At 37.5% G+C, this 24559-nt stretch overlaps 4 protein-coding genes across 6 annotated transcripts; all 4 read left to right on the forward strand.

Annotated features, from left to right (window-relative positions):
• Positions 1-2561: 2561 nt before the first annotated feature.
• LOC113710443 (OBERON-like protein) lies at positions 2562-6608 on the forward strand. 2 transcript variants are annotated; one of them, XM_072065557.1, is made up of 3 exons: positions 2562-2873; positions 3894-5045; positions 5854-6608. In XM_072065557.1, exons 2-3 carry the CDS (start codon positions 3905-3907, stop codon positions 6393-6395), a joined length of 1683 nt encoding a protein of 560 aa, XP_071921658.1. In that variant the 5' UTR covers positions 2562-2873; positions 3894-3904; the 3' UTR covers positions 6396-6608. The 2 variants fall into 2 exon arrangements, with proteins under 2 accessions (XP_071921658.1, XP_071921657.1); XM_072065556.1 differs by having other exon boundaries at positions 2563-2873; positions 3885-5045.
• Positions 6609-8055: 1447 nt separating this feature from the next.
• LOC113709742 (glucan endo-1,3-beta-glucosidase 13) lies at positions 8056-12443 on the forward strand. The gene is made up of 3 exons (XM_072065831.1): positions 8056-8332; positions 11120-11368; positions 12192-12443. Exons 1-3 carry the CDS (start codon positions 8056-8058, stop codon positions 12224-12226), a joined length of 561 nt encoding a protein of 186 aa, XP_071921932.1. The 3' UTR covers positions 12227-12443.
• A 1787-nt stretch (positions 12444-14230) lies between these two features.
• On the forward strand, positions 14231-16734 carry LOC113710485 (CASP-like protein 2B1). The gene is made up of 3 exons (XM_027233521.2): positions 14231-14833; positions 14946-15078; positions 16326-16734. Exons 1-3 carry the CDS (start codon positions 14610-14612, stop codon positions 16575-16577), a joined length of 609 nt encoding a protein of 202 aa, XP_027089322.2. The 5' UTR covers positions 14231-14609; the 3' UTR covers positions 16578-16734.
• Positions 16735-17715: 981 nt separating this feature from the next.
• Positions 17716-23196, forward strand: LOC113710369 (protein NAR1-like). Of its 2 annotated transcripts, none has more exons than XM_072065977.1 (11): positions 17716-17955; positions 18451-18533; positions 19120-19273; positions 19391-19577; positions 20154-20280; positions 20830-20986; positions 21286-21335; positions 21417-21588; positions 22021-22147; positions 22248-22339; positions 22734-23196. In XM_072065977.1, the coding sequence occupies exons 1-11, from the start codon at positions 17797-17799 to the stop codon at positions 22884-22886; spliced, it is 1461 nt and encodes a 486-aa protein (XP_071922078.1). In that variant the 5' UTR covers positions 17716-17796; the 3' UTR covers positions 22887-23196. The 2 variants fall into 2 exon arrangements, with proteins under 2 accessions (XP_071922078.1, XP_071922079.1); XM_072065978.1 differs by having other exon boundaries at positions 17755-17955; positions 19372-19577; positions 22734-23113.
• Positions 23197-24559: the final 1363 nt, after the last annotated feature.

Here is a 24559-nt window from a genome sequence, read left to right on the forward strand (position 1 = left end):
TTTTAAAGGCAAAAGTTTATGTGCTGATATTAATTTTTTTTTGAAACTTTACAATAGCCTATAAAAAATTTTAGAAATTTTAATATTAATTTACTTTTACCCTCCTGAATTTTGATTGTATTCTCTTTAAATCCACCCTTGCCCTCCAAAAGTGTTAAAATTTTTTTGCAATTGTCCTCACCATTTCCACAATGGTGAATCTTGAACTAAAATATATTACACGATACTATTTAACCTTATTCTATAAGCAAATGTTATTTATTTAGTATTTAACTTTTCTTACATGTCCTTTTTATGTGAATTACAAGACAACTAAACATTCATTTGACAATTCAATTGTGTACAAATTATTTTTATTTTATTTTTTTTAACATTTCCATCTCTCCCTGTACTCTTCCCATCCTGAAAAGGATTCGAATCCTGAACTTGACAATGGAAAAAACCTTAAGAACCCTTCCCTTAATTGTGTACAAATTATTTACCTACTATATATGCTAATTAGAATATGCATTTTATATTCTTATGCATGATTTTATATTATTGGATGACCTGAAAATTAATAAATCTCAAACTAAAGCCTTGGTTTACTATAACATATATTTAGTTGTTCTAGAAATCTATAAACCAACATGTTAAATCTAAATTAATATTATTGCACCCTGAACAAAGATCCTGACGCTGCTGCTGCTTCTATAGATTCAGTTTGAGGTAGCATCTCCGGAGAAGACATGAAATCCTTGAAGCGAAAGAGAAGCAATAAGAGTCGGCTGCTGAATTAAACTCACGACAAACAATTCGAATGGTAGCCTGAAGACTTTGCAAAAGATGATGAATTTTCTGCAAAACATAACAGAGGGGCCATGAAGAACCTGCCAAGGAAAACAGAATTGAACCAAAAGCTGCGAATCATCCCTAACGTGCAACTTAGACAATCCTTTGTCCCACAAAGTTGAAGTCCTACGCAAAGAGCCTTTGCTTCAACTTAGAAATTCTTTGTGCATGTTGACTGTTCAGCAATCCAATTCGCACGTTGCTTTTAAAAGTAATATACTTACATGTAATTTGGTTAATAATTTTACTTAGAGCATCATCAAATTCGTCTGAATGCGTCTTAAGAAAAAGCGCTAGCAATAGTTTAGCTAGTGGTTATAAGATTATCTAGAACATTTACATGGAAGAAAATATTTACTTGACAAGAAAATATATAACTACTACTACATCCAAAGGAGAAGGACGACAATGGCAATCTCAAGAATTCACAATAGTCCGTTTGGATTGCAAATATTGAAAAGTTGTTAGGAAGAAATTATTGTAACACTTTTTAAAAAATGTGATATGTATGAAAAATAAAAGGATAATTTAAAGGAGCGTAGAAAAAATATTCATGAAAACTGTTTAAATTTTTTTTTTTTTAAAAAAATAACAATCCAAATAAGGCCGAAGATTTTGAAGCTTAGTGTGAGATAAGTACAATAAAATCTTCGAATCCACGAACAACATTCAACAATCCTAGCTGACCATGACGGCATCTTCACTTACTAATTCATTGGGCACAGTTTTCTCATACCCGTACGCAGCGGAAACAAAATGATTACCTGGGCCCAAACTGGAGACGTCAGGGCTCAACAATTCAGAGCTTTAGGTCGACCCACAATTTTATGGGCTTTTTGGTTGACATCGAGCCAATCCATATTGTATAAAATTGTTTTTCCTTTTTTTTTTAATTTATATTATTCGTAATTCGTGTGTATAATGTAATTATGGGCATTAACAGGAAACCAATATCAACGAAACAACGGCCTATAGTCCAGGGTGCTTTGTAATTTTCAGATTGTCAGGGGGATTCGACAACTCCTACTCACCTTTAAAGTTTTTAGCTCCTGAAGCACCTATGGTATGTTAAAGTTACATGGAAGCCCCTCAAGTTTATAGCCCTTCAATCAGTTGGTTTCTGCTTGAGAAAAAAAGAAAAGAAAAAGTAAAGTTCAAATGAAAAATATTTTCCCATACATGTGCAGCTAAATAGATAAATTACACTTGCAATACTTGTATACTTTGTACATAAAATGTTATCCTTTGTTCCCGTGGTGGAATTCTAAACAAAATCAAATGATTTTATAGGACTGACAAAGCTATTTTTGAACTTATATGATCAAAACTTGAGCTCAACCTCATGTTAATTGAATTTGAGTTGTTTCGTTAACGGGACCAATTTAAATTTAGGCACATGCATATGTGTGTGAAGTTGAAAAGCTCAATAATGTGCTTTGAAACATACTTATGAATTACAAGTGCTATTAAACTCACATCATATGTCCAGTAAATAAATGTTTTCAAATTTCAGGAGTTCGACTACTCCAAACTCAAGTCAACGAGGCAGGAAAATAAAGGTCTTGTTTGAATTGCTACAAGTTTTCAAAGTTTTTATAGAGAAATGTATTATAATAATTTGATATATGTAAGATATTAAATTAATTGAGAAATATACTTATTATAAACGTTAAAAATTTTTCCGTAGAAAAAAGAAAAAGAAAAAGAAAAAGGAGACGTTGGGGGATGTGGCACCCAAGCCGCTCAACAAGTCACGAAGGAAGACCGTCAACCTACTCGTCCGGTCTAAGTCTTCCCCTTCTATTCCCACATTTCACATTGGCACTTCGACGGGAGCGCAGTAGGTTACAAACACCCCGCAGACTTTCAAGTTTCAACTCAGCTCTCTCTCCGTCGGCCAGCAATTTATGGTTAGGGTTCGTACTTGTTGTCTGAAGAAAGGGGAAATTTTGATTCAATTCCGTAATTCCCTTCGTGGGTTTATGAAAAACTACGAAAGATAGCCTTTTTCTGGTCATTTGCGATTGATCCAGGATTTTCTGGTCAGTAACCTCGCCCCCATTTCATTAATCCCAGATCTTATTTTTTTTGATGTAATTGATAGGAATTTCTGGGTAATTCAGTGATGTCTGAGTTTTTTGAGCTTCTGGGTGGGTGTATTTTGCTCGATCTGGTGTTCATTGACTTTGGGGTAGTTGATTGCTTGATTTTAGCACTAGTCCTAAGAAATGCTTAATTAAAATACAAGTAGATTAACTGCTGGTTTGGGTTTTAGGTGCTGGACTTTGAATTCTGAAGTTTATCCGCAGCAACGGCTGCCTAATTTGTTTTTCCTGTTGCTTCGTTTGCTTGGTTGAGTAGACATATGTTTCTGAAAATCTAAATGTCTGGTTTTCTTTTCTTTTCTTTTTAATGAATGTTATCCTTTGGAGGTAAAAGGTTTGATTGGAATATTGGGTTTAGACTAATAAAAAGACACTGCTAATCTTTGCAAACTGAAAGCATGTATTTATGTGTTTTGTCTCTGTGCCCTTTTTTTGTTTTTTTTGGTGGGTTCATTTCATTGGAAGGGGAGTGGTGAAAAGGAAGAAGTGTCCGGCGTAATGGGGACGGTGAGAAGCAAAATATTGTGGTTTGACTGCTAGAATTAAAATTCTTAAGTTCACTTAAAAATTGCTGATTTGTTTATTAGTTGTTTACTTTTTCCTTCTATTTGTTTACGAATGTGCTTCAATGAATAACTTTGAGATTAGATTTGATGGATCGTCACTTTTTGCTAAATGATCTAATGATTTTCTAGCTTAACACGTTAGAGACTGTTTATTGCTTACTCAAACGAAACTGTTAATCTTTGCTAGTGAAAGGAAGTATATCTGTGCCTGTGGTTTTTTAATGCATACATACAATGCTCCTAAAAGGTTGCTATAGTTAAAAGATTTCCTTTTGTTTTGCAAGCATAGATTGTGCCGTCGGTTTTTTTTTTTAAAAAAAGAGCAAATATATCATTGTAATTGGCGGAGAGATATAGAGTAACAGTTGCTTACCATTTTCAGATTTGTTAGGGCACTCATATATGGGGACATCTTCGGGATCTCACTTCAATCACCAACCCTCACCGAGAATGCTGCCTCCTCGTCAACAGCCAAGGTCAGGTGGACTTCAGACTTCCTTATCACTTGTATCACCAGATGCTTGTGGATCTCCTAATTTTCAGGAGAGGGGATCAAATTCTGATCAAATTCGTGAGTCCCCATCAGAAAGTGCTAGTTCACGAGAAACGTGGCCAACCGCTGATGCTTTGATGGGGAAAAAAGTGGACAAGGATAAGGAAAGGGAGAATGGCTTTGCTGAACATTCTGTTGTTCGACATATCTCAAGTTCCGAAACCATGACTCTTCGTGATTTGGCCAGAGAAAGAGTGGATGTAATAGCAGAGAGGATGCAACATCTTCCGGATGAGTTTCTTGAAAAATTCAAGAACGAGCTTCGTGTACTTCTTGAAGGGCTAGGTGGTTCTCAGCACAGAGAGGAATTTCTGTTTCTTCAGAAGCTGGTTCAGAGTAGAGGTGATTTGACTGATAAAACACTGATTGTGGCACATAGAATCCAGTTAGAAATCTTAGTTGCTATCAAGACTGGAATTCAGGCATTTCTCCATCCAAGTGTCAGTTTGTCTCAGGCTTCTCTTATTGACATTTTCTTGTATAAGAGGTGCCGAAATATAGCATGTGGAAGTGCTCTTCCTGCAGAGGACTGTACATGCGAGCTGTGCTCCAAAAGAAATGGGTTCTGCAACCTCTGCATGTGTGTGATATGCAACAAGTTTGACTTTGAGGTGAACACTTGTCGATGGATTGGCTGTGACCTGTGCTCTCATTGGACTCATACTGATTGTGCTATTCGCAATGGACAGATAGGTATGGGCCCTAGTGTAAAAAATGGTGCAAGCTCAGCAGAGATGCTTTTCCGCTGCCGAGCTTGCAGTAGGACATCTGAATTGTTAGGGTGGGTTAAAGACGTGTTCCAGCATTGTGCACCAAGCTGGGAAAGGGATGCTTTGTTAAGGGAGCTTGACTTTGTGCGGAGAATATTTCGCGGCAGTGAGGATAACAGGGGCCGAAAATTGTTGTGGAAGTGTGAGGAACTCATTGAAAAACTGAACTCAGGGGTGGCAGAACCTATGGCTTGCAAAGCAATCCTGATGTTCTTTCAAGGTAAGAACTTTTGCATAAGATTGTTCAACACATGGCTCATGCATTATTGGTTCCCAACCCATGATTGGAGTTAAAATGAATAGAGATTAGATAAACCTGAGATCCAGAAGGTGAAAATAATTTGACTAGGAAAAGAATTTGGAGTTAAAAGATTTTGCTACGCTCATTTCAATCTCGTGTCCTTTCATGATGTTTCGAACACTGATTGTGTAGATTGCCTCACTTGTTTAACCCATTTAGGGCTCTTATTTTAACAGGAAAAATCTATTGTAATTGATTTTCACTTCTGGTGGATTTTTATATTAACTTGGTCTTAAAATTGGTGTGAAAAGATGGTAGTTATTCTAATTATCCTAATTTGCATAAGTTGGGTTTGCTTCAAGTCTGTGGACAGAATGATTTTGTTTATTTATAGGTCTGTGTGCAGACACTCTTGACATGGTTTAACTAATATCTAATCCCACATTCAGTTGTTGGAATTGTTTTGGATTGCATTTACTGTTAATTGCTTTTAGTGCACTACAGCAATTGTCTAACTTTGAACTGTTTGAACGCACAAAAATTCCCTGGAACGTTATTGAACAAGATTGTTGTAACTTGTAACCAGCCCCATGTATTTGATATTTTTGCCTTTGAAGCTAAAGTTAGAGATCGGTAAGAAATTGTTGCAACTTGATACAGAACATTTACCTTTCCATGTTCTTTTGCTTTCTCATCATTATCATCGTCATAGCTGATGTTCTCAAAAGTACAAGGAATTCGTTTCCTTTCTTCTTCTCACTTTTCTAGTTCTCTATTACTTTCACAGAGCTTGAGGGAGACCCTGCAAAGGGCCAAGAAAGTGAAGAAGGTGGTCGCCTTATAGCTCCGCAGGAGGCATTCAATAAGATTGCTGATGTGGTGCAGGAGGCAATCAGAAAAATGGAAATGGTTGCGGAGGAAAAGATGAGGATGGTTAAGAAAGCTCGGTTAGCTGTTGACGCCTGTGATCAGGAGCTCAAGGACAAAACAAGGGAAGTAGCAGCACTGCAGATGGAGAGGCAAAGGAAAAAGCAACAAATCGATGAGCTTGAAAGCATCGTGCGGCTTAAACAGGCTGAGGCTGATATGTTTGAGCTCAAGGCAAATGAAGCCAGAAGGGAAGCAGAGCGGTTACAAAGGATTGCACTAGCCAAGACCGAGAAGTCAGAAGAGGATTACGCTAGCAGGTATCTTAAACAACGATTGAATGAAGCTGAAGCAGAGAAGCAGTTTCTGTTCGAGAAGATTAAGCTTCAAGAGAGCTCAAGGGCATCACAAAGCAGTTCTGGGATGTATTCCAAAATACAAGACCTGCTCAAGAACATGTGAAATTCCATAATTTATTCGTGTAGTACTAGAATGTTCAATGTTTTAACTCTTGATACATTTTGTGGCCTTTGTGCATTATTCCGGGGTCTCAACGAGTTTGTTTCTTTTTGTTAGTTGCCTGGAGAGAACAAAAGGATGCAACAAGAGTTGTTGTAAATGTATATTAACTTTATAGTAGTAGTACGGATGGCATTGTGTGCATCATTTCTTGGATTTGCCCGTATTATGTGCCAGCCTTTATCTTGGATGTAGAAGATTCAAGCAATGGTGCTGTGAATGGTGGCTAAGTCCACATGTTTACTGAACTGCAAGTAATACATGTTTGATCTTCAAATTCTTGGTCAACAGCGTCCGGAACCCAAGTGACCAACCTGAACCCAATTGACCGCCCTTTGGGCATCTTCCCAGTAGCATTCCTTGGCTATTCCTCTCACTCGCAGGGATGTTTTCAGGTGGTCTGACACCTATTTTTCCACAACCACCGTTTGAAATATATTCTCCAGTCTTAGATCAATGTAGGGGAAGCCCCGATATACAGTTACAATCCGCGTAGGGAATAGATTTGGGGAAATGATAAATGTTTCGGTAAGGTAGAATAGCATATACTAGGAGGAGAAACTAGAAAGCTGAGAAGATGGATGTTTCCCTTACTGCTGTAAATTTGCTTCATGAGTTGTAACGCTTCTTGCTCTGATAACATTTACCATTTCTATTGTTTTCCATTTACGCGAATGACCATTATGCTTTTATTGTCGCCTCGAAAAGGAAAAATATATAGAGAAAAGTGGGTGGATGACTGGTTTCCAAAATTGCTGCTATTTGAGAAATTATTTGCTTCTAATGCTTATGTTACGCTAATGTGCATATATGACAAGGATAATCTTTGCATCTATCACTCGTTGGCACCTACCCTCTGATCAGAGGGTTCCACGAAAAGGGGCTGTAACGCTTGTTTCTGCTGAAAACTTTGAGCCTTGTGCTATAAACGGATATTTCAACAGAGCCAAGTACAGGATATCGCAATCATCTACTTCCCCCATTTGCAAAAAGGCTTGTTCCAACTTCCAACCGTACATCCAGGATTCCAAACCTGCATGCACGTGGGTTTTTTAATCCAATTTTCTATAAAGCTAAGAATTCCCTTACCACTAGCATCTACAATCAATACTAAGTTAAATAAAAAAAGTCTACTTCCAACTGAAGCACAAGCCCGTGCAACATATTCAACTACAAACTCTCGTTGTCCTTTTTTATGAAGACCCTGTTTGCCATAATCATTTTGTTGTCCTCCCTGACAAAATTGGGTAATTTAAGGTTTTCTTTTTTTTTTTTTTCTGGGGAAATTTAGCTTTAATACAGTAGACCATCCCTGCATTCTACAATCTGCGTTTGATGCTGCCATTTTTTTTTGTTTTTTTGTTTCTTAATTCGAAGATGTAATCAGCTGATTTGTATGTTCTCCTTAGCTTGAGATATTATATTGTATTAGTCAAGGTACTTATGCATGTACCTATGTTCGTGTAATTCTAGCTTGTATAGCATATAGATAGATTAAAGATTGAATGAAGTGTTAAATTTCATGATAATTTTCGTGGCTTGATCCCGTGACAGTATAATGTTTGATGTGTCTGATATGGAACTTTGTTTCGTTGGGACATGAATGTTTTCAGATGGACAGGATGAGGAGAAGTATTGGTGCATAGCTGACGAGCAGTTTCCTGATGAGGTGTTGGAGGAGGCCACGGATTGGGCCTGCAGGAATGGTGCAGACTGCAGCGAGATTGAACCAGGGGGATGTTGCTACCTTCCAAATACGGTGAAGGACCATGCCTCCTATGCATTCAACAGCTACTATCAGCATATGAAACACCTTGGAGGAACTTGTTACTTGGTCTTGATCCAAGTAAGTAAAGTTGCATATGAAACCTCATTTAGTCGTGAATTTTTTTGGTTTTTTTTTTTTCAGTGACAACACATTGTCCTATTTTCTATTTTATTCGGAGAGTACAAGAACCATTTTCCTAACTTCCTTTTGTTACTGTTGATTAATGTCTGACTGATGTATGACCTCTCATCTGCAGGCCACGATTCGTGCAAGTTTGAGTAACTCCCCTGATTTATTCGATCAAGACAAGGACTAATTCTTCCCAGAAACTCGAGATATTTGAGATTCTGGAAGCACTCTTTCAAGGATTAGGATTTAGGAAAGAGTTGATCGAATTAGTTTTAACATAGTCACAGTAAACGAAACTCTTTCATGAATTTTGCTGTGAAGTATCAACTGCTTTCTTGTTTCATTCCCTCAGTTGTACATGACCCTCAAACCTTGGCATGTTACCATCGATCTGTCTGCAGTCCTCTTGACTGTACAAGACATACAAATGTTCCAGTTCAACACTTGAGGGTTCTAACATAAAATTAGAAGACAAAAATAACCAATAATACCGACTGCTACTCAGACTAGTTTTTTTTTTTTTTTTTGCACATACATAAAAGATATCTACTGCCAACTCAAGCATATTCAGACGGAGTACAAAAACTCCCGTCGTCCTTTGATTATGAAGGCCATGATCATCTTCTTATCCGCTCTGACATAATCATCTTTGTTTCTTAATTTCGAAGATGTGATTAGTTGTTTCGTTGTTCTCCTTATGTATTTCGATGGTTTTTTTTCTTTGGATGAAGGAAAATAGGAGCACCTTGCTGGATCAACATATAGAAGGGTAAGTGGATAATTGAATTTTAGGTGTCAAAAAGGCAGTGGTGTGATGTTTATTTACTTTGACTATCAGAAACATTAAGCAATCTGGTCAAAATTCATTCATTAAAAAAGTCATCCAGAAAAAAAAATCAAATTTAGGTTCTTCTAGTCGTCTGGCCCAACCAACCAACCATTTTTTTTTTTAATACTAGAATGTACTTGAGCCTGCACTTCATAAATCTCCTTTTGCTTCTTCCTTAAGTTGAGCCAGTCGCGAATCAACCTCAGGCCCGTTACGTTGTGAAGGGACGCATAGCCAGCTTCGCAAGCATCCTTTTTTTTTTTTTGGTGGGGGGAATAATTCCTCAGCCTTTTTTTCCCCCGTGAATGCATGGAAAGCTGATGGTCCCATGATAATAGTAGTAGTTTCTTTTCATGTAAGACACACATCAATTAGGAAATCAAGCAGTATGATAGAAAAATAAACTAAAACGGGAAAGCCGAGGGAATTTTCTTCTTTCACTACTTTAGTTTGCTTCGTCAGTGAAAAAGATTGATTCTTTCTTCTTTAATTAGTTTTTTTTTTTCCTTTTCTTTCTGGTAATGTTAATTTATGTTGACCGACATAAACCATCAATATGTTTTTTTGTTGTCCTATCATATGTCGATTATCAAAATTGCAGGAGTATTGATTTTCTAAAACCTTTTTTCTCCCTTTCTTGAGAAACTAGCAATATTGTAGGTATACCTGTTTTGCTTTAACCATAATTTGCTCGTATTAACATAGAATCTGGTCTAAGTCACTGCGATCTGTGATCTCATTAACTCTCTATTCTTGAATAATCCGCGATGATTTCCCAAATGCCCCCTTAATCTTTCACGTGCGCACAAACATACACACCCATATACACAAAACACGCGCGCGCATACACACACACACAGACTAGTGTTGAGAGCATACCCAATGTGTGTGCAATTAGGAAATAATTAAAATGAATTAATTTTGTATAAATTTTATTTGTTACATACAAAAAATTTGGTTTATATGCTTATAGTAGTAATTTGGTAGTTACAATATTTAGCATGATTATGAGTGGTTATATTGACAAAATGTGATTAAGTGATTAAGGTAAAAATTAATTTTTATAAGGATAAAATTGAAAGTTTAAAAGATGACAGAAAGAAGAATTTACACCATCTGTCATTACTCAGGCATTATATATTATGTGTGCGCGTGTGTATATGTTGAGAATCACATTTATTTAATGAAACAAATCACCGTATTAGTGCCTTCTACTTTTATAGGTAACAAACATTAACCTAATTAATCACGGTAGACTAAGTTCATTGCTTTTATGCTAAGGGGGTTTTCTCTTCAGCTCTAAAGCGGAAACTTGTAAATAACACATATTACAAGGTAATAAGAAAGCTTATTATGGAAATTCGATAGTTGCGGACAAGGAGAAAAAGGAAATGAAAAGCAAGGATGAATATGTACGTTGGCATTTCGACTCATGTAGTAACATATCTATAATTTATGTATTCGTACTATGAGACGACAAAATTGTATGTGGTATGTGCTAATCAACTTTGTATAAAGCCAAAACTCATTCATCCAGAACATTGTTCATATCATATACGTACTAGCTAGTAGCAAAGTGCAAAAGCAGAGGCTGTTGTAGCTACAACTTATTCAAGCACAAATTCTCATCGTCCTTGTTGATGAAGATCCTTCTTGCCATCATCTTCTTGTCATCAGTCCTGCTGCAAAAATCAGGTAAATAATAGTGTAGTATCACTTACGGGGGTTTTAGAAACCCGCGTATGCGTACATTTATATTCTCGAGGAATCCAAGATTGCATTAAAATGTAGTAACTAGACAGCTTTCTGATTTAAGTAAATTAAGGCAGAAGAATGAACTCGTCCCACCCTTTCTGATATTGTTAGATCCATGTTTTTAATTAACTAGCTATTTATTTAAATATGTGGTCCTCATTGGATGGATTGGAGTCTGATGGGTAGATGGACAGAGAGAGGACTGGTGCATATCGGACGAGCAATATCCGGATGAAGAGTTGCAGAAGGCCATGGAATGGGCTTGTCACAACGGAGCAAACTGCGACAGCCTACAGCCAAACAGACCCTGCTTCCTTCCCAGTACGATCAGGGACCATGCTTCCTACGCATTCAACAGCTACTATCAGAACATGAAACACAAAGGAGCCAGTTGTTACTTCCTTGGTGCTGCAGTTTTAACTGCCCTTAATCCAAGTAAGCCTGCTTTTTACTTGGCATTGTATCACCGTCTGATGTTTGGAGCACAATCTGAGATTTCTTTTATGGCTACGTTAACTCAACTCTGTATCCAGAGTTCAGACAAAGCCTCGTTAACATAAGCATCTTCAATCCAAGAAAATTACTAGACAAAAAAAAAAAAAAAGTATCTTGAAGTCCTCGAGTCTGTGGTCCTAATTGTGTGGTTGGCAGATTAGTGAATAAGTGATGGTGGCTTGAAGTTGAAGAACCAGCAGATCTTAAGTCTTTTTTTTTTCTCTTTTCCCACAGCTAATTAAGCTAGCTGCTCAATCATCAATGCGTCTTCACATACTACATACTGATACAGAGTAGTTAGTGTATAACCAACCCCATATCAGATTACTTGCTTTTTAAGTTCTTTTTTTTTCCGTCATTTCTCATACAGATCCAGGTTTGTCCACGAACCGGGCAAACAATAGTAAGAAACAGGGAAATTTGCCAAATTGGTCTCTTATATTTAAAAAAAAAAAAAACTTTTTTAGTCCCTCCAATTTAAAATCAGGTATAATAGTCCCTCAGATATAAAAAAGTTTGCCCAAAACTCATTTTCGTTCAGTTCTCTGGCCAAAAAACGCATACCTCCTTTACGTGCTAAACCAAGATGTAAAAAAGAAAAAGAAAAAAGTAAAGATAAGAAAGGCGGTGGGATTGGATCAAAGCAGAATAGCCACATTATGAAAAGAAGTATAATCATAAACTGTAGCGTTCTAGTCTTTAATCTGTTACTCAGATTTATTCGGTCAAACTGAGATTCCTGTTGGGGATTTTACATCGGCAGGCCACGGTTCGTGCAAGTTTGAGACGCTTCCCTGAACAGAATTGCTGAAGACATTATTCATCTGGGAGATCAATCAGGTCTTTTTATCATATACGAGTTACGGAGAGAGTTTGAATGAATGTAAACAATGTCCAAAGTAAGACCTGGATGTGCATGTTTACAACCCTTTTCCATTTCCACTTTTATAGCTCCTTTGTCATTTGAATGTGATCCTAATTTATGATTCATCAAAAGTGTATTTATTTTGGCCCACAGCTGTTCTTCAAAAGCTGAGTTCCATTCATAATTTGGGCCTCCACTCCAGGCTCCCGTGTGTCAACAGCATCATGTCAGCCTGCATTTTAGTCCAAAACACATGGGCTGAGATTGACCCAAAAGACGTACTACAGTACTGGTTGATGAGATGGAGGATTAGCCATATCTATAAAAGTAACAAATACCTACGAGTAAATATTATATACACTGACTGACAGTATATACATTATCACTACCGTTGGATTCATGACATGATTGCAAAAGTTAAGTTTTAAATTCAAATTTTTGCATAGTTGTCATTCATCCAACGTTAACAGTGTATAATAATGATGTATATACTATCAGTGTAGTAGGAAAGATTAATCCAATACTTATCCCATGTCCCAGTAATACTAGTATTAGTTGGCTTGCCTGGGAGGGAGAAATTGCAATTTGCGTTTTCTGGAGTTAATGTGATGTCCAGATATGAATGACACAGACTACAAAGTCAAAAATCTAGGCATTGAATTTGAAGGTGGTCAAGTCGTGAGCTGTTGCCTGTAACTATCCATGCTACTAATAAGTAAAGGTAAGGACCACCTGACCTGGGCTGTTAGCCCTATATCATGATCGTAGGGATGGAAGCAGACGATCAAGATCAAGGAGGAGGAATGGAGGAGTCACTAGTCAGTAGAGGAGGAGGACTGGTACAAATCACAAAGATGAGATAAGGAGGAGGAATGGAGAGATGACAACAATAATGCTCATGGCTAATGCTTATCATATAATAATATTCACGTGCCACAATCCCTGTAGAGTACTAATTCTCAATGTGACATATCCATCAAACTTACTTCATCCTATCTATCCCCAAACTATTGGAATTGAAATGCGAGACCAATTTTCGTATCACCGTCATCAATCAATTCGACACGCATTCCAATTTCTTCTATTTACTGGGAATGAGCCCGAAATACTACGTGATGCTACAAACAAGCCTATCCTATTTTTAAGTCAAAATTTTATTAATTTTATGCGGTAATAAAGAATTACTAATGGATGTTAGGCCAAAACCAAGTACAGAGTTGGCGAGGCCAACAGCCTTGCCCTTTTGGTTTGATCGTTACCATCAAAATTTCGAAGTCTTGATTGTGATGATGAGAGGTTAAGGGTTCGAATCTTGTCTCTCACTAGTTATTATTTGTGGCTTCCTCCTCCTTTTATTTTCTATTAGATTAGAATAAAGTATATTATATAAATGTTATCGTTAAAAAAAAAAAAAAAAAAAACTAGTACGGAGTTGGTGGGTGCAGTGAAATGCTGCAAATGCAAGTGCAACAAGGTAGTTGGGTTGTACCTAACTAGCTTATACGGTGATAGCAGTAAATCCAGTTTGTTCACTTTCTATGAGCGTCATAATTAATTACAGTGGAATGTTTAATCAACCTAGTCATGATACGCTTGTAGTGAATGGACAAGCGCACTTGGCTTTATTGATTTTCTTTGATCAAAGAAGCATCAACACGGGAAAATATAGATTGCAGAACCGGCCATCAAAGGCCCACCACCTTGAAAAGCAACTTCAACAACTCTTAACCTTTTTAAGCCCCTTTTAACACATAATTTTAGATTTGAGATTTGCACCGGATGATAATTCATAATGGTAAGATGAATAATTTGATACTATTTGATGTCCCTTTGTACAGTGCGCATCAAGTCATGGGTCACCATTAATTCCACCCACACCTTCCTGCGATCAGGCCATTAAAGACACGCCTCTCCCTCACCCTTATCTCTCGTCCTTGGGACCAAAAAACCACTGCCCTTCCCAGAAACCAAAAGTAATCCAAAATCTTGAGCTTTATTTTTTTCCACCCCTTCCTTAAATGCTGTCCCAGATGTCAGAATTACCTCACAGTCAATGCTAACTTAGCTTCAATTTAATGCATCCTGTGCGTTTGAGGTGAAGGCCGAGGAGTTAGACTAGCCCTTTTCATCATTTTTACACATGGCAAATCCTAGCCTTGTTACGCATTCTTGATGCTTCCTTGCTTCTATTTAAGTGGTGGGATAGGACGCGAGCGGAGTTCGTGTCTTTCTATTCTTTTTGGGGGAACTACCAGCTCGCGAGTCCCTGATAGGCTTCTCTGCTTGACCTGGTTGGTGTAATTAGAAATTTGCACAATGAGTTACTTGGGTGTAGGAGTGAGTCCTGGGAATGTTCCTGTTTACCATGGGAGCAATTTGAAGGTGGTTGATAGGAGGGTGAGGATTGCTGAATTGGTTTTGAGGTGTTTAATTTGTGGCCTGGCTGTTCTTGCTGCTGTTCTAATTGGGACTGACACTCAAGTCAAAGAAATATTCACCATCAAGAAGGAAGCTAAGTTCACGGAGATGAAAGCTCTTGTGTAAGATTGCCTTCCCTTTTATTAGTATATCTGAACTACACCTTGAATAGTAAGTAGTAGTATTTCTGGCTTTGTTTCTGCAAAAGAGTTGAGTTTGCCTTTGCTGTGGCAGCTTTCTGGTAATAGCCACTGGGATTGCTGCTGCCTACTCATTTGTCCAAGTTCTAAGGTGTATTACAAGTATGATCAGGGGCAATGTGCTCTTCAACAAGCCCTTGGCTTGGGCTATTTTCTCTGGAGATCAAGTATGTAGTTTTCTGATTTCCTTCTTCGGTTTTGTTTATGTAGCAAGGGCTTTCACTTGTCATGCATGCTTGCACATACTTAGCTGATTCCTCGCCCATTAATCATGATTGCTTACTCCTAATTGTAAGAACTATTTTTTCAGAAACCTGAAGCTCTCAAAAATCCCCAACACTACTATTGGTCTATAATAACGGGACCTCTTCCTTCCTAAGGCCTCGTTTCATAATCCAATTTAGCATTTAATGTATTCATATTTTAACATATTCAGACACATTTGATTGATAAGCAAAACATATAACATCTTAAGGCACTAAATTTAACTTATTCCATAAGATGAGTCACTCATCACTTAATCCAAAATCTGTTCAAATGTCAAGATTTAAAACTCAACAATTCAGTAACTTAATATATTGGACCTAGATTTCAATTTTTTTATTTCAGTTTTATTAAGCGCACCCCGAGTAAAAATGGTGCTACATACGCACCTAGAAATTATTCATGTTTGGTACCATATTATGGTCTTGACTGGTTTTAAAGTGGGCAGACTTTGTCAAGGAGTTAAACAAAGTAGTTGTTTTGGCTCATTAAAGCTAGATACCGCAGCATTAGCATTATCACCACCAAACACTGCATCCATCATAACTCATCGTGGACCCTTTTTAAGTCCTTTAGATTACATACAAATAAAAAGAGAGAGTTGGGGTTCACCAAAGATGTTGCCTGGTACCTACTTTGCACAGGTGGAGACTCTTAGATGAAGACATCTATCGAAATTATTAATGGCTCTTCACAGCTCATGACTTCTTGTAGCCTTTCAGAAATCAGACTGGCCTATAGTAAATGCTGTTTGCAGTGAATTTAAAGTCCATTCAGATAGGAGATGTAGAGGTGTAAAGTTTCATAGTTCATAACTCATTACAGAACTCTTTTCCACCAAAAGCTGTACTAGTAAAGAGAAATCTGATCAACAAGGTCCTTAAAACACATTCTGCGGCAAGGAAAAAGCAGAGCACAGTTCTTATTAATTCAAATGATAAAGACGGACCTACAACATCAAGTACATTGACTTCTCAACAGAACCACCGTGAATGGTTCACCTTTTCAAATAAAAAATTGAAAGGAATGACTGAAATCACGTTAATATGCATCATGAAAGATGCAGACTAGTCTGGAACAATTTTTGCTTCTTTGATGCACTTGATTTCGCGGTCTTATAACCAATCGTATCATGGGCTCATTTGTGCAGCTGATGGCTTACCTGAGTCTGGCGGCGGTGGCGGCGGCAGCACAATCTGCTGTGTTTGCCAAGCTGGGGCAGACTGAGTTACAATGGATGAAGATATGTAATATGTACGGGAAGTACTGCAACCAAGTAGGGGAGGGGATAGCCAGTGCACTGATGGTTAGTCTTAGTATGGTGGTTTTATCTGGCATCTCAGCTTTTAGTCTCTTCCGTTTGTACGGAGAGAACAAGGGAAAGAACAGTTCAAGATGGTAGACAGACTGGGCTAAATTATGTCATCAGCTCATGGTACATGATCCTGCTGGATCTTCACTGTGACCCTTTTAAGCATCATATATGTGTAACCTGGTGGACTTTCTTTCTTCTTGTAAAATAAAACAAACACCTGCTTTTTGTGGGATCTTCTATGTTCTGTCGCTGCTGCTTCTTGCACTAAAACGAAATTCACTGTTGTATTCATACAATTAGCATGCTAGGCTTAAATTTGTTCGAGTCCAGACACTCCTTTGAGGTATATGGGTAGTGCAACTGGTGATATAAAATTGGCTTTTACTGAACTTTCAGACTTTTAACTGATTTTTTTTTTTTTTTTGAATCTAGTTGTTGTTAGCCAAACATTCGTTGCTTTGCAAGAAGATTGTGATACCTGTGGCCTTGATCCGCGACCTCTCTGCATGCATTTCTAGTGTAACATTCTGCCATTCTATAAATATAGAACAATAAACAAGAGATCTGTATTTTGATCAAGAAAGTGGAATTTCTTGCCCATTCCATTGGGAAGGGAAGCAGTTTTACGACAATTTGAGAGTGTGATCTTAGGAAAGTAGAGGATGTTGGTGTTGTACGAGGCAAAAGGCAAAGCATTTCTTCCCAAGGTCAGCCAGTGTGCAATGCATTGTCAAGTAGTGTGCCATTCCAGATTTGCTTAGAATACTGAGTCCTGGTTAGGAGTGTTTGGTGCCCTACCATGAAATCAATTATATCCTCCGTAATTTTCATCTAATTCTCACAAATCCATTATTATATCCTCCGATCGGATCCGTATATGGGTCGAATATACCCAGCAAAAAAATGAGGAAAATATCTTTCTAAATAAACATTAATTACACACCACAATCTCGATTAAAAATCACAAATTACTTTAGATAATTATTCTGAGGTCTACAAATTAAGGTGCAAACAAATATTAAATATTCAAATATATTATCAAAGCAATTACCTATTCAAACACGGGTCTGGGTAAACGAAATTGTCGAAAATATTGAGCGGGTTCGGTCGGGTCTGGTCTGAACCCCCATCCGTTGACAAGCCTCTCGGCCTCAAACAATCCCCCTCTCTCTCTCTCTCTCTCTCTCTCCCCCCTATAGGCTATAACAAGTCGTAATTGAATTCTACTACTAATAAATAAATATATATAAAGAAAAAAAGCCAAAACAAAACAAAACGAAGAATTTTCTTTCAAAGAAAGGAAAAAATGTCGTCGGAGAAGTTCTCGGCGACGCTGCGGATAGGCGACTTGAATGATTATATCGCGCCATCTCAGGGCTGCGTTGTTTCTCTAAAGGCTAATTCCAATCCTAATCCCAATACTCCTCCTACTTCCTCTTCCAGGCTCGATAAATTTTATGCTGAGGTGAATTACTTTTTTTTTTGGGCTAAACCTTTTTTCTAGTGGAATTTTCTTGCTGAGTTCTGGATAATTGTGCATTAGGGCTTACTTACACATTTTAATTTCAGCTCCTATGTTTGTCGAACTGTTAAAGTCTTCATATTTTCCCAGCTATCTTAGTTAATTTCGAATATGTTTCTTCTTTTTGAGAAAATTCTCGCCCGACGAAAACATTTGCTGGTTCATTCGTATGGTTATTTTAAACAAGTTGTGGGTTTTTGGTATCGGAGTTATATTGGGTTTTTGGTGTAGGAATTATAAAGGAGCAGCCTTTTCCTTGTTTTCTACCTAGGAGTACTATTACCTAATTTAATTTTGCTAGGTTTTTGAGATTGCTATTAAAAGAATAGAGACGTTTTTCTCTTACGTGATTCTGTAATCGGGATATGACCTTAGCTTTGCTTTATTCTTAAAGTTTCATTCTTGTGAGAGTAATTCTCGTTATTGCTACTTGGGCAGAACCCTGCGACACTTGGGAAAGCTGTCAAACCAGTGGAAACTGAACCTGTAAAAATTTCCCTCAAGGACTGTCTAGCTTGCAGGTATTATTCTTTCTCCACCTTTGTCAATTTTCTCCCCTTTCATCCTTTGAACTTCATTTTGAAATTTCCATATACCTATAGCAAGAGAGACGCATCTGTATTCTTTTCTTGTATGTCGAATCTGGGATTAGTGCCTTACATTGCCAGCATTACGCATAGTCTTCACATTGCTGAATGTGTATGGTAACAATGGCATGATAATAAATGCCAATTTAAGGATAATAATGGTGTAGGTTTTAGGTCCTCATTGTGCATACAGAATGTCTGTTTATCACTTTCTCTAGTTGTTGAGATGAACATTTGACATGTTAGTGTAGACAATTAATAAGTTTCAATAGAATTGTGGTGACTCGAACATGTATAGATCCATTTTTTGGACTGACAACAATACTGAAGTTTTGGCTTTTACCTCCCCTGCCAATGCTGTTTTCTTGGTTGGTAAATCTCTAACTATTAGGTTCATAACACGAGACACTTATCACTCTCTTGCTCTCTCAGGTTTGACAGTTATCATGATTCTTATACGAAAGCTAAAAAAAAAAAAAAAGGTTGTCAGGAACTTATTGTGCGCATGTTGATTTTGCAGTGGGTGCATAACCTCGGCTGAGACTGTGATGCTTGAGAAGCAGAGCTTAGATGAGTTTCTTTCTAATATCAATAAAGGAAAGGCTGTCATTGTCTCTGTGTCTCCCCAGTCTAGAGCCTCTCTTGCTGTTCATTTTGGCCTTTCTCCACTTCAGGTAGGCTTATTTTCATAGGTATTGTCTTGAATAGCAAACTAAATGAGGTTTTCAACTTTGCGTTATATTCTTATAATGGCTCTAAATGCCTGTGACAGCCCTTGTGTTTCAATACAGGTTTTCAAAAAGCTGACAACATTATTTAAAACATTTGGAGTGAAGGCTGTTTTTGATACCAGCTGCAGCCGGGACTTAACGCTTATTGAATCTTGTTATGAATTCATAACTAGATATAGACAATGTCATTTGACTACTGATGAGAAATCCAAATTGGCCCTTCCCATGATTTCTTCTGCCTGTCCAGGTATACCTATACCTGACATCGTCCTTTTTTTTTTCTCTTTTTTTTGGGCAAATGAAAACAATTTTATTCATCAGAACTGTAAAGATTTTACAAAGTAGTAGCTGATACCTGTACATCATGCAATATCAAACTAGTTTCCTATACTGATTGTAGTATTTACAAAGGAATTATCAAGTACAATTGAAACAGTTAAAAGTAATGCCCCGCTCTAGCAGCAAGTTCCAGTTGGTCTTGGTTTTAGGAACTCCTCGCCAAGTAGATCCTATTAATCTCAACTCATCAATAATAGCAGCCATTTTGGTATGTGAAGATGCAAAGCCCCAACACCCTAACATCGTAATAGCAGCCATTATGCCTAACACCCTACTTCTTATTGACTTTTATTCTTGTTATTAGCATAGACACCTAGATATCTATAGTTCTACTGAGCATCAAAATGTGAACAGATTTTGGGAGAACTACTGCTTTGTCTCTTTGCTTTCTCTTTCTTTTGTTGTATTTTTCTCATTTTTAAGTGCCTGCTTGAGTCTTTATGTGTCTGTTATATGATTATGATTGTTCATTCTTTAAGTGCAGGTTGGATATGCTATGCTGAAAAAACTCTTGGATCATATATTTTGCCATATATTTCATCAGTCAAGAGCCCTCAACAAACCATTGGAGCTATTATTAAGAACCATATCTGTCAGATGCTATGCATAAGGTAATATACTATATGCATACTGAAAAGTCTGGCCATTATTTGTCTTAATTACTTGACCCCTTTTGTACTCACAACTTGGCTAGTTACTTGACCATTGCCATGAAGTTTAGGGTTGAACTCTTTTTAAGACAACTTCCAGATATGGGGATAAGATTATATACGATATGCAAGCTACATTATGCATCCATCTCTTATTTCGAATAATTACCCCGTTTGCACTTGAAATGTGGAACAGTGGAATAGTCATTTAAGTGTTGCTATGAAGCTTCTGATTGTGATCCTCTAAGACAACTTCAGATATATATGGTGCCATCACTTCCTTCCCAGGTTAAACTGCACATTTAGAGGTCCTAACATAATGGTGTTTTGATGGTCTGGTTACATATTTTTTAACTGCTGTGCTGGTTGCGGAATATGTACAACATTGACTGATTTGGTTGATCTGTGTGGAGTGACATGATGATTAGATATTGGATGGACAGAGATTATATCCGAATGGTTCGTTATGTATATTAAATTTCACTGTTGACATTGATTTGTTCATGACAGGCCGGAGGATATATACCATGTAACAGTGATGCCATGTTATGACAAGAAACTCGAGGCTGTTAGAGATGACTTTGTTTTTCAAGTTGAAGCACAAGGTGAAAAGATGACAGAGGTAGATTCAGTGTTGACAACGGGAGAGTTGTTAGATCTGATAAAGGTAATTTAAATTTTTTCCCAGTGGTAAAGTGGGCTAGGTGCGCCAAGGGAAAATATACCTTTCCAAGATAGAATTAAAAAGAAAAAAAGGATAGAATTTAACCCTGTTGTTGGTGGCATTGTTTGTTAGTTGGAACAATGGTTCTGTCTTCCCTTTCCCACTTTGTCCATGCTCCATCACTTCTTCAAAAACATATCGTCATGTGTTTGTGGTTTTGTAGCTTTTTTCTCCTCCTGGAAAGCAGGTGGTTGTGGATGTGTCATAATTCATTCACATGATTTATGTGTTGACTTTTGCAGTTGAGGTCAGTTGATTTTGCAAGCTTAGAAGAGTCTCCTTTGGACAAATTGTAAGAACACTTGTCACTGTTATCAAGTTGTTTTGCTCTGCAAGAGCAGTCATTAACAATACTAGCTTTTTGTTCCTACAGATTAGCGAATGCTGCTGAAGGCGGCCACCTTTATGGCGTCCATGGAAGCTCTGGAGGATATGCAGAGATAATATTTCGTTACGCTGCTAAAACTCTTTTTGGCAAGGAAATTGTTGGTCCTCTCAACTTCAAGACTATAAGGAATTCTGACTTCAGAGAAGTGACACTTGAAGTACGTCCTTCCTTTTTTATCATGTTTGCTCTCACCAAGAAATAGGAAGACTGCGTCCTTTCTGATATTTTAATATCTATTAGACTTGTAGCACTTGCATAGGCATCTGGAGTCTCACTATCCTATCAGGAGCTAATTGATCGACACCTCTTTAGATAGATGAACATTTCTTGTGAACCGCATCTCTTGTTGAGTTAGTACCCAATTGTGTCTAGATACTTAGAAGTTCTTCCATGATTACGCATATTCATGTAGCTGGTTTTGGTTGGCCTTTGACGTAGTTGGCATTGAATTGCATGATGTCTGCTTCAAATTGTAGTTTATACTATCAATAAGTTACTAATTATGATTACTCATCTGGAGATTATATCGCTTTGCAAGTTCCAAAACATGGTCTACATTAAGTTGTAATCATTGCTCATGTAAATGCAGGTAGATGGAGAGACTGTCTTGAAGTTTGCTCTCTGTTACGGTTTCCGTAACCTGCAAAATGTTGTTAGGAAAATCAAAGCTGGAAAATGTGAATATCAGTTTTTGGAGATCATGGCTTGTCCCTCAGGTGGATGTGTTCTTAAGCTGCCTGTTTGCAGGCATGTTAATTGATATGCCCTATAGCATATTAAAGCACTTGTCTCATATTGTGTCTTTGCTACTAACAGGATGCTTAAATGGTGGAGGTCAAATCAAGCCAAAGCCTGGTGAATCTGCAAAGGATTTGATCCAGTCATTGGAATTGAAGTACATGGAAAATGTGAGTCTGGGCTTCAGACTTTACGCGCACTGATTTTTGTCTCTCTTCAATTCTGTTTTGTCTTGGAAGTCCATTCCCCATATAACAATCAAGAGAAAGAAATTTATCTCCATAGGATGCTTAGAGAACCGTGTGCTCTCTGCTTGAACTTGGTGGATGAGAACAAAAAATGAATTCAACTTTCTACACGGCTTATTAATGGACCTTCCCTGCTTGTAGCGTCATATGTATTATTCCTCTGTGTCTTCTCTGTCTTCTACCTGCCTGTGGTTTGCAGAGAGCTCCCTCATTTCCCTATTTATGTTGGCCATCTACCTTGTTAAACTGTTACTTATGCAATACTTTATACATTATCTTTGAGGGTTCAAGGAACTGACAATTGTTTCTTTGTGAGGTTACTGAGGCTGATCCTCTTGAAAATCCGATCATCAAAGGATTATATGCTGAATGGCTTGATGAACCTGGTTCAGAGAAAGCAAAGAAACACATGCACACAGAGTACCATCCTATAGTGAAAAGCATTACTTCTCAGTTGCAGAACTGGTAAGCTGCATTGTGCCTGCCTCAGCCAACAGATGCGACGATTGTCTGATGATCATTCAGAACTACAATGCTGGTGAACTACTACTCTTCAGGCACATTTTGTAGTTTCTTTGTATTGCTGTTTTTTCGTTGATGTTCGTCTCCTCTCGGTCGCTAGACCACATTTTTGAGGCCAATTTTGGTAGGAAGAACAGATCATTTGATGCAGTCTTAGTTCATACTTGTACATAACTTGTACATTGTTGTTTTTACAATTGAAAAGTATATGTATTATTCAATCAATACAACCTGGTTGATCGGCTTTTTCTTCTTAATATTTTACTGGTGCCACGTGTTGATCGGCTTTTCACCGGAATTGCATTTTCAATTAGCTTAATACAGTGGAAATGGGAAACAGAGTTACTTTCTTTCTTTCTTTTTTTTTTTTCAAAAAAAAAAAAAAATTATCCTCTACAATTCATGTATACTCGAGTTAATGGCCTGAATGCCCTCGACAACCCAACGTCAATATGGGTACCCAGTTTGACGTCTGGACCAGCGGTCGAGCGAGCTCTTGATTGAGAACGGATATGAAATCGCTTTCGTTCGTTCAAGGTAAATTACTGCGTATTGTGATGTCCAACCCCGTCGAACCATCGGGTCGTAGGACACTTTCTTTCCTGCGGTTCCAAATGGTATTTGCCCCGGGACGTGAAACCCAAACCGAGTAGCAAACCATAAAAAGGCCCAGCAGCATTGGTAGGAGCAATTCATGCAAGATTTTCTAGGGGCCATGCGTTGGCAAGTTTACTTTCGATCTTTTATATTTATGATCATCTCCATAACCTACTGTATGGTGGTCATCCTGAACGCAGAATGTGTATCAGTATCTGACAGCTAGAACTCTTTCATTTTTTATCATAATTAAATTATAGGGCTATACGGACTCGAACCGTAGACCTTCTCCACAAAATAGATCAAACTTCTTTCTTGAGCCAAAGTGAGAGCATGGAAAGACGAAAATATGGCCTATTCGACTATTTATGCATAGTAAGTTGACCTCCACGTGTCCCCAACAAACCATTGAGAAGAGGTTGGACAAAAGTAGGATCCATAAAGAATTGGTTTGGATCGTGTAAAGCCGAATTGGTGTTAATGTACTTCTTTATAAGTACCATTTTTAACTTATATTTTTAGAAGCTATAGCTTTTGTGATGTGGTGGTAGTATTTAAAAGAGCAAAAATGTAGTTTAGAGTTTTTCAAGATTTTGTCATATAAATAGCAAAATTAAGGAAGGTAAATAATATTTTTAAAATCTCAGAAGTACCCAGTAATGTTAAGAGAAATCTCAGAAGAGGTTTCTGATATTGCCCTCTCAAACTATAGAGCACAAACTAGCAATCAAGTGAAGTCAATTTGTTATGCCAGTAGCTTGAACAATGCTCGATCTAGACTCCAAATTTTCTAATCTTAAGTGTCAAATTCAAAGCCATCCGATATTGACACTTCTATGCAACCAATAGAACAAGAAAAGCCGTTTTTCAATTAATTATCTAAAGATTTGAAGGTCATTTACGTGTTTGTGTAGTTTGAGAGTGTACAGGTCACCATTAGAATCAAATGCATGCGTGCAATATATGCTGGCGTGGTGTTTTAAGTCGGGAGGTCTAGTGACCGAATATGTTCCCAAAAAATAT

Source organism: Coffea arabica, chromosome 9e (assembly GCF_036785885.1).
Source record: "Coffea arabica cultivar ET-39 chromosome 9e, Coffea Arabica ET-39 HiFi, whole genome shotgun sequence".
Lineage (NCBI taxonomy): Eukaryota > Viridiplantae > Streptophyta > Magnoliopsida > Gentianales > Rubiaceae > Coffea > Coffea arabica.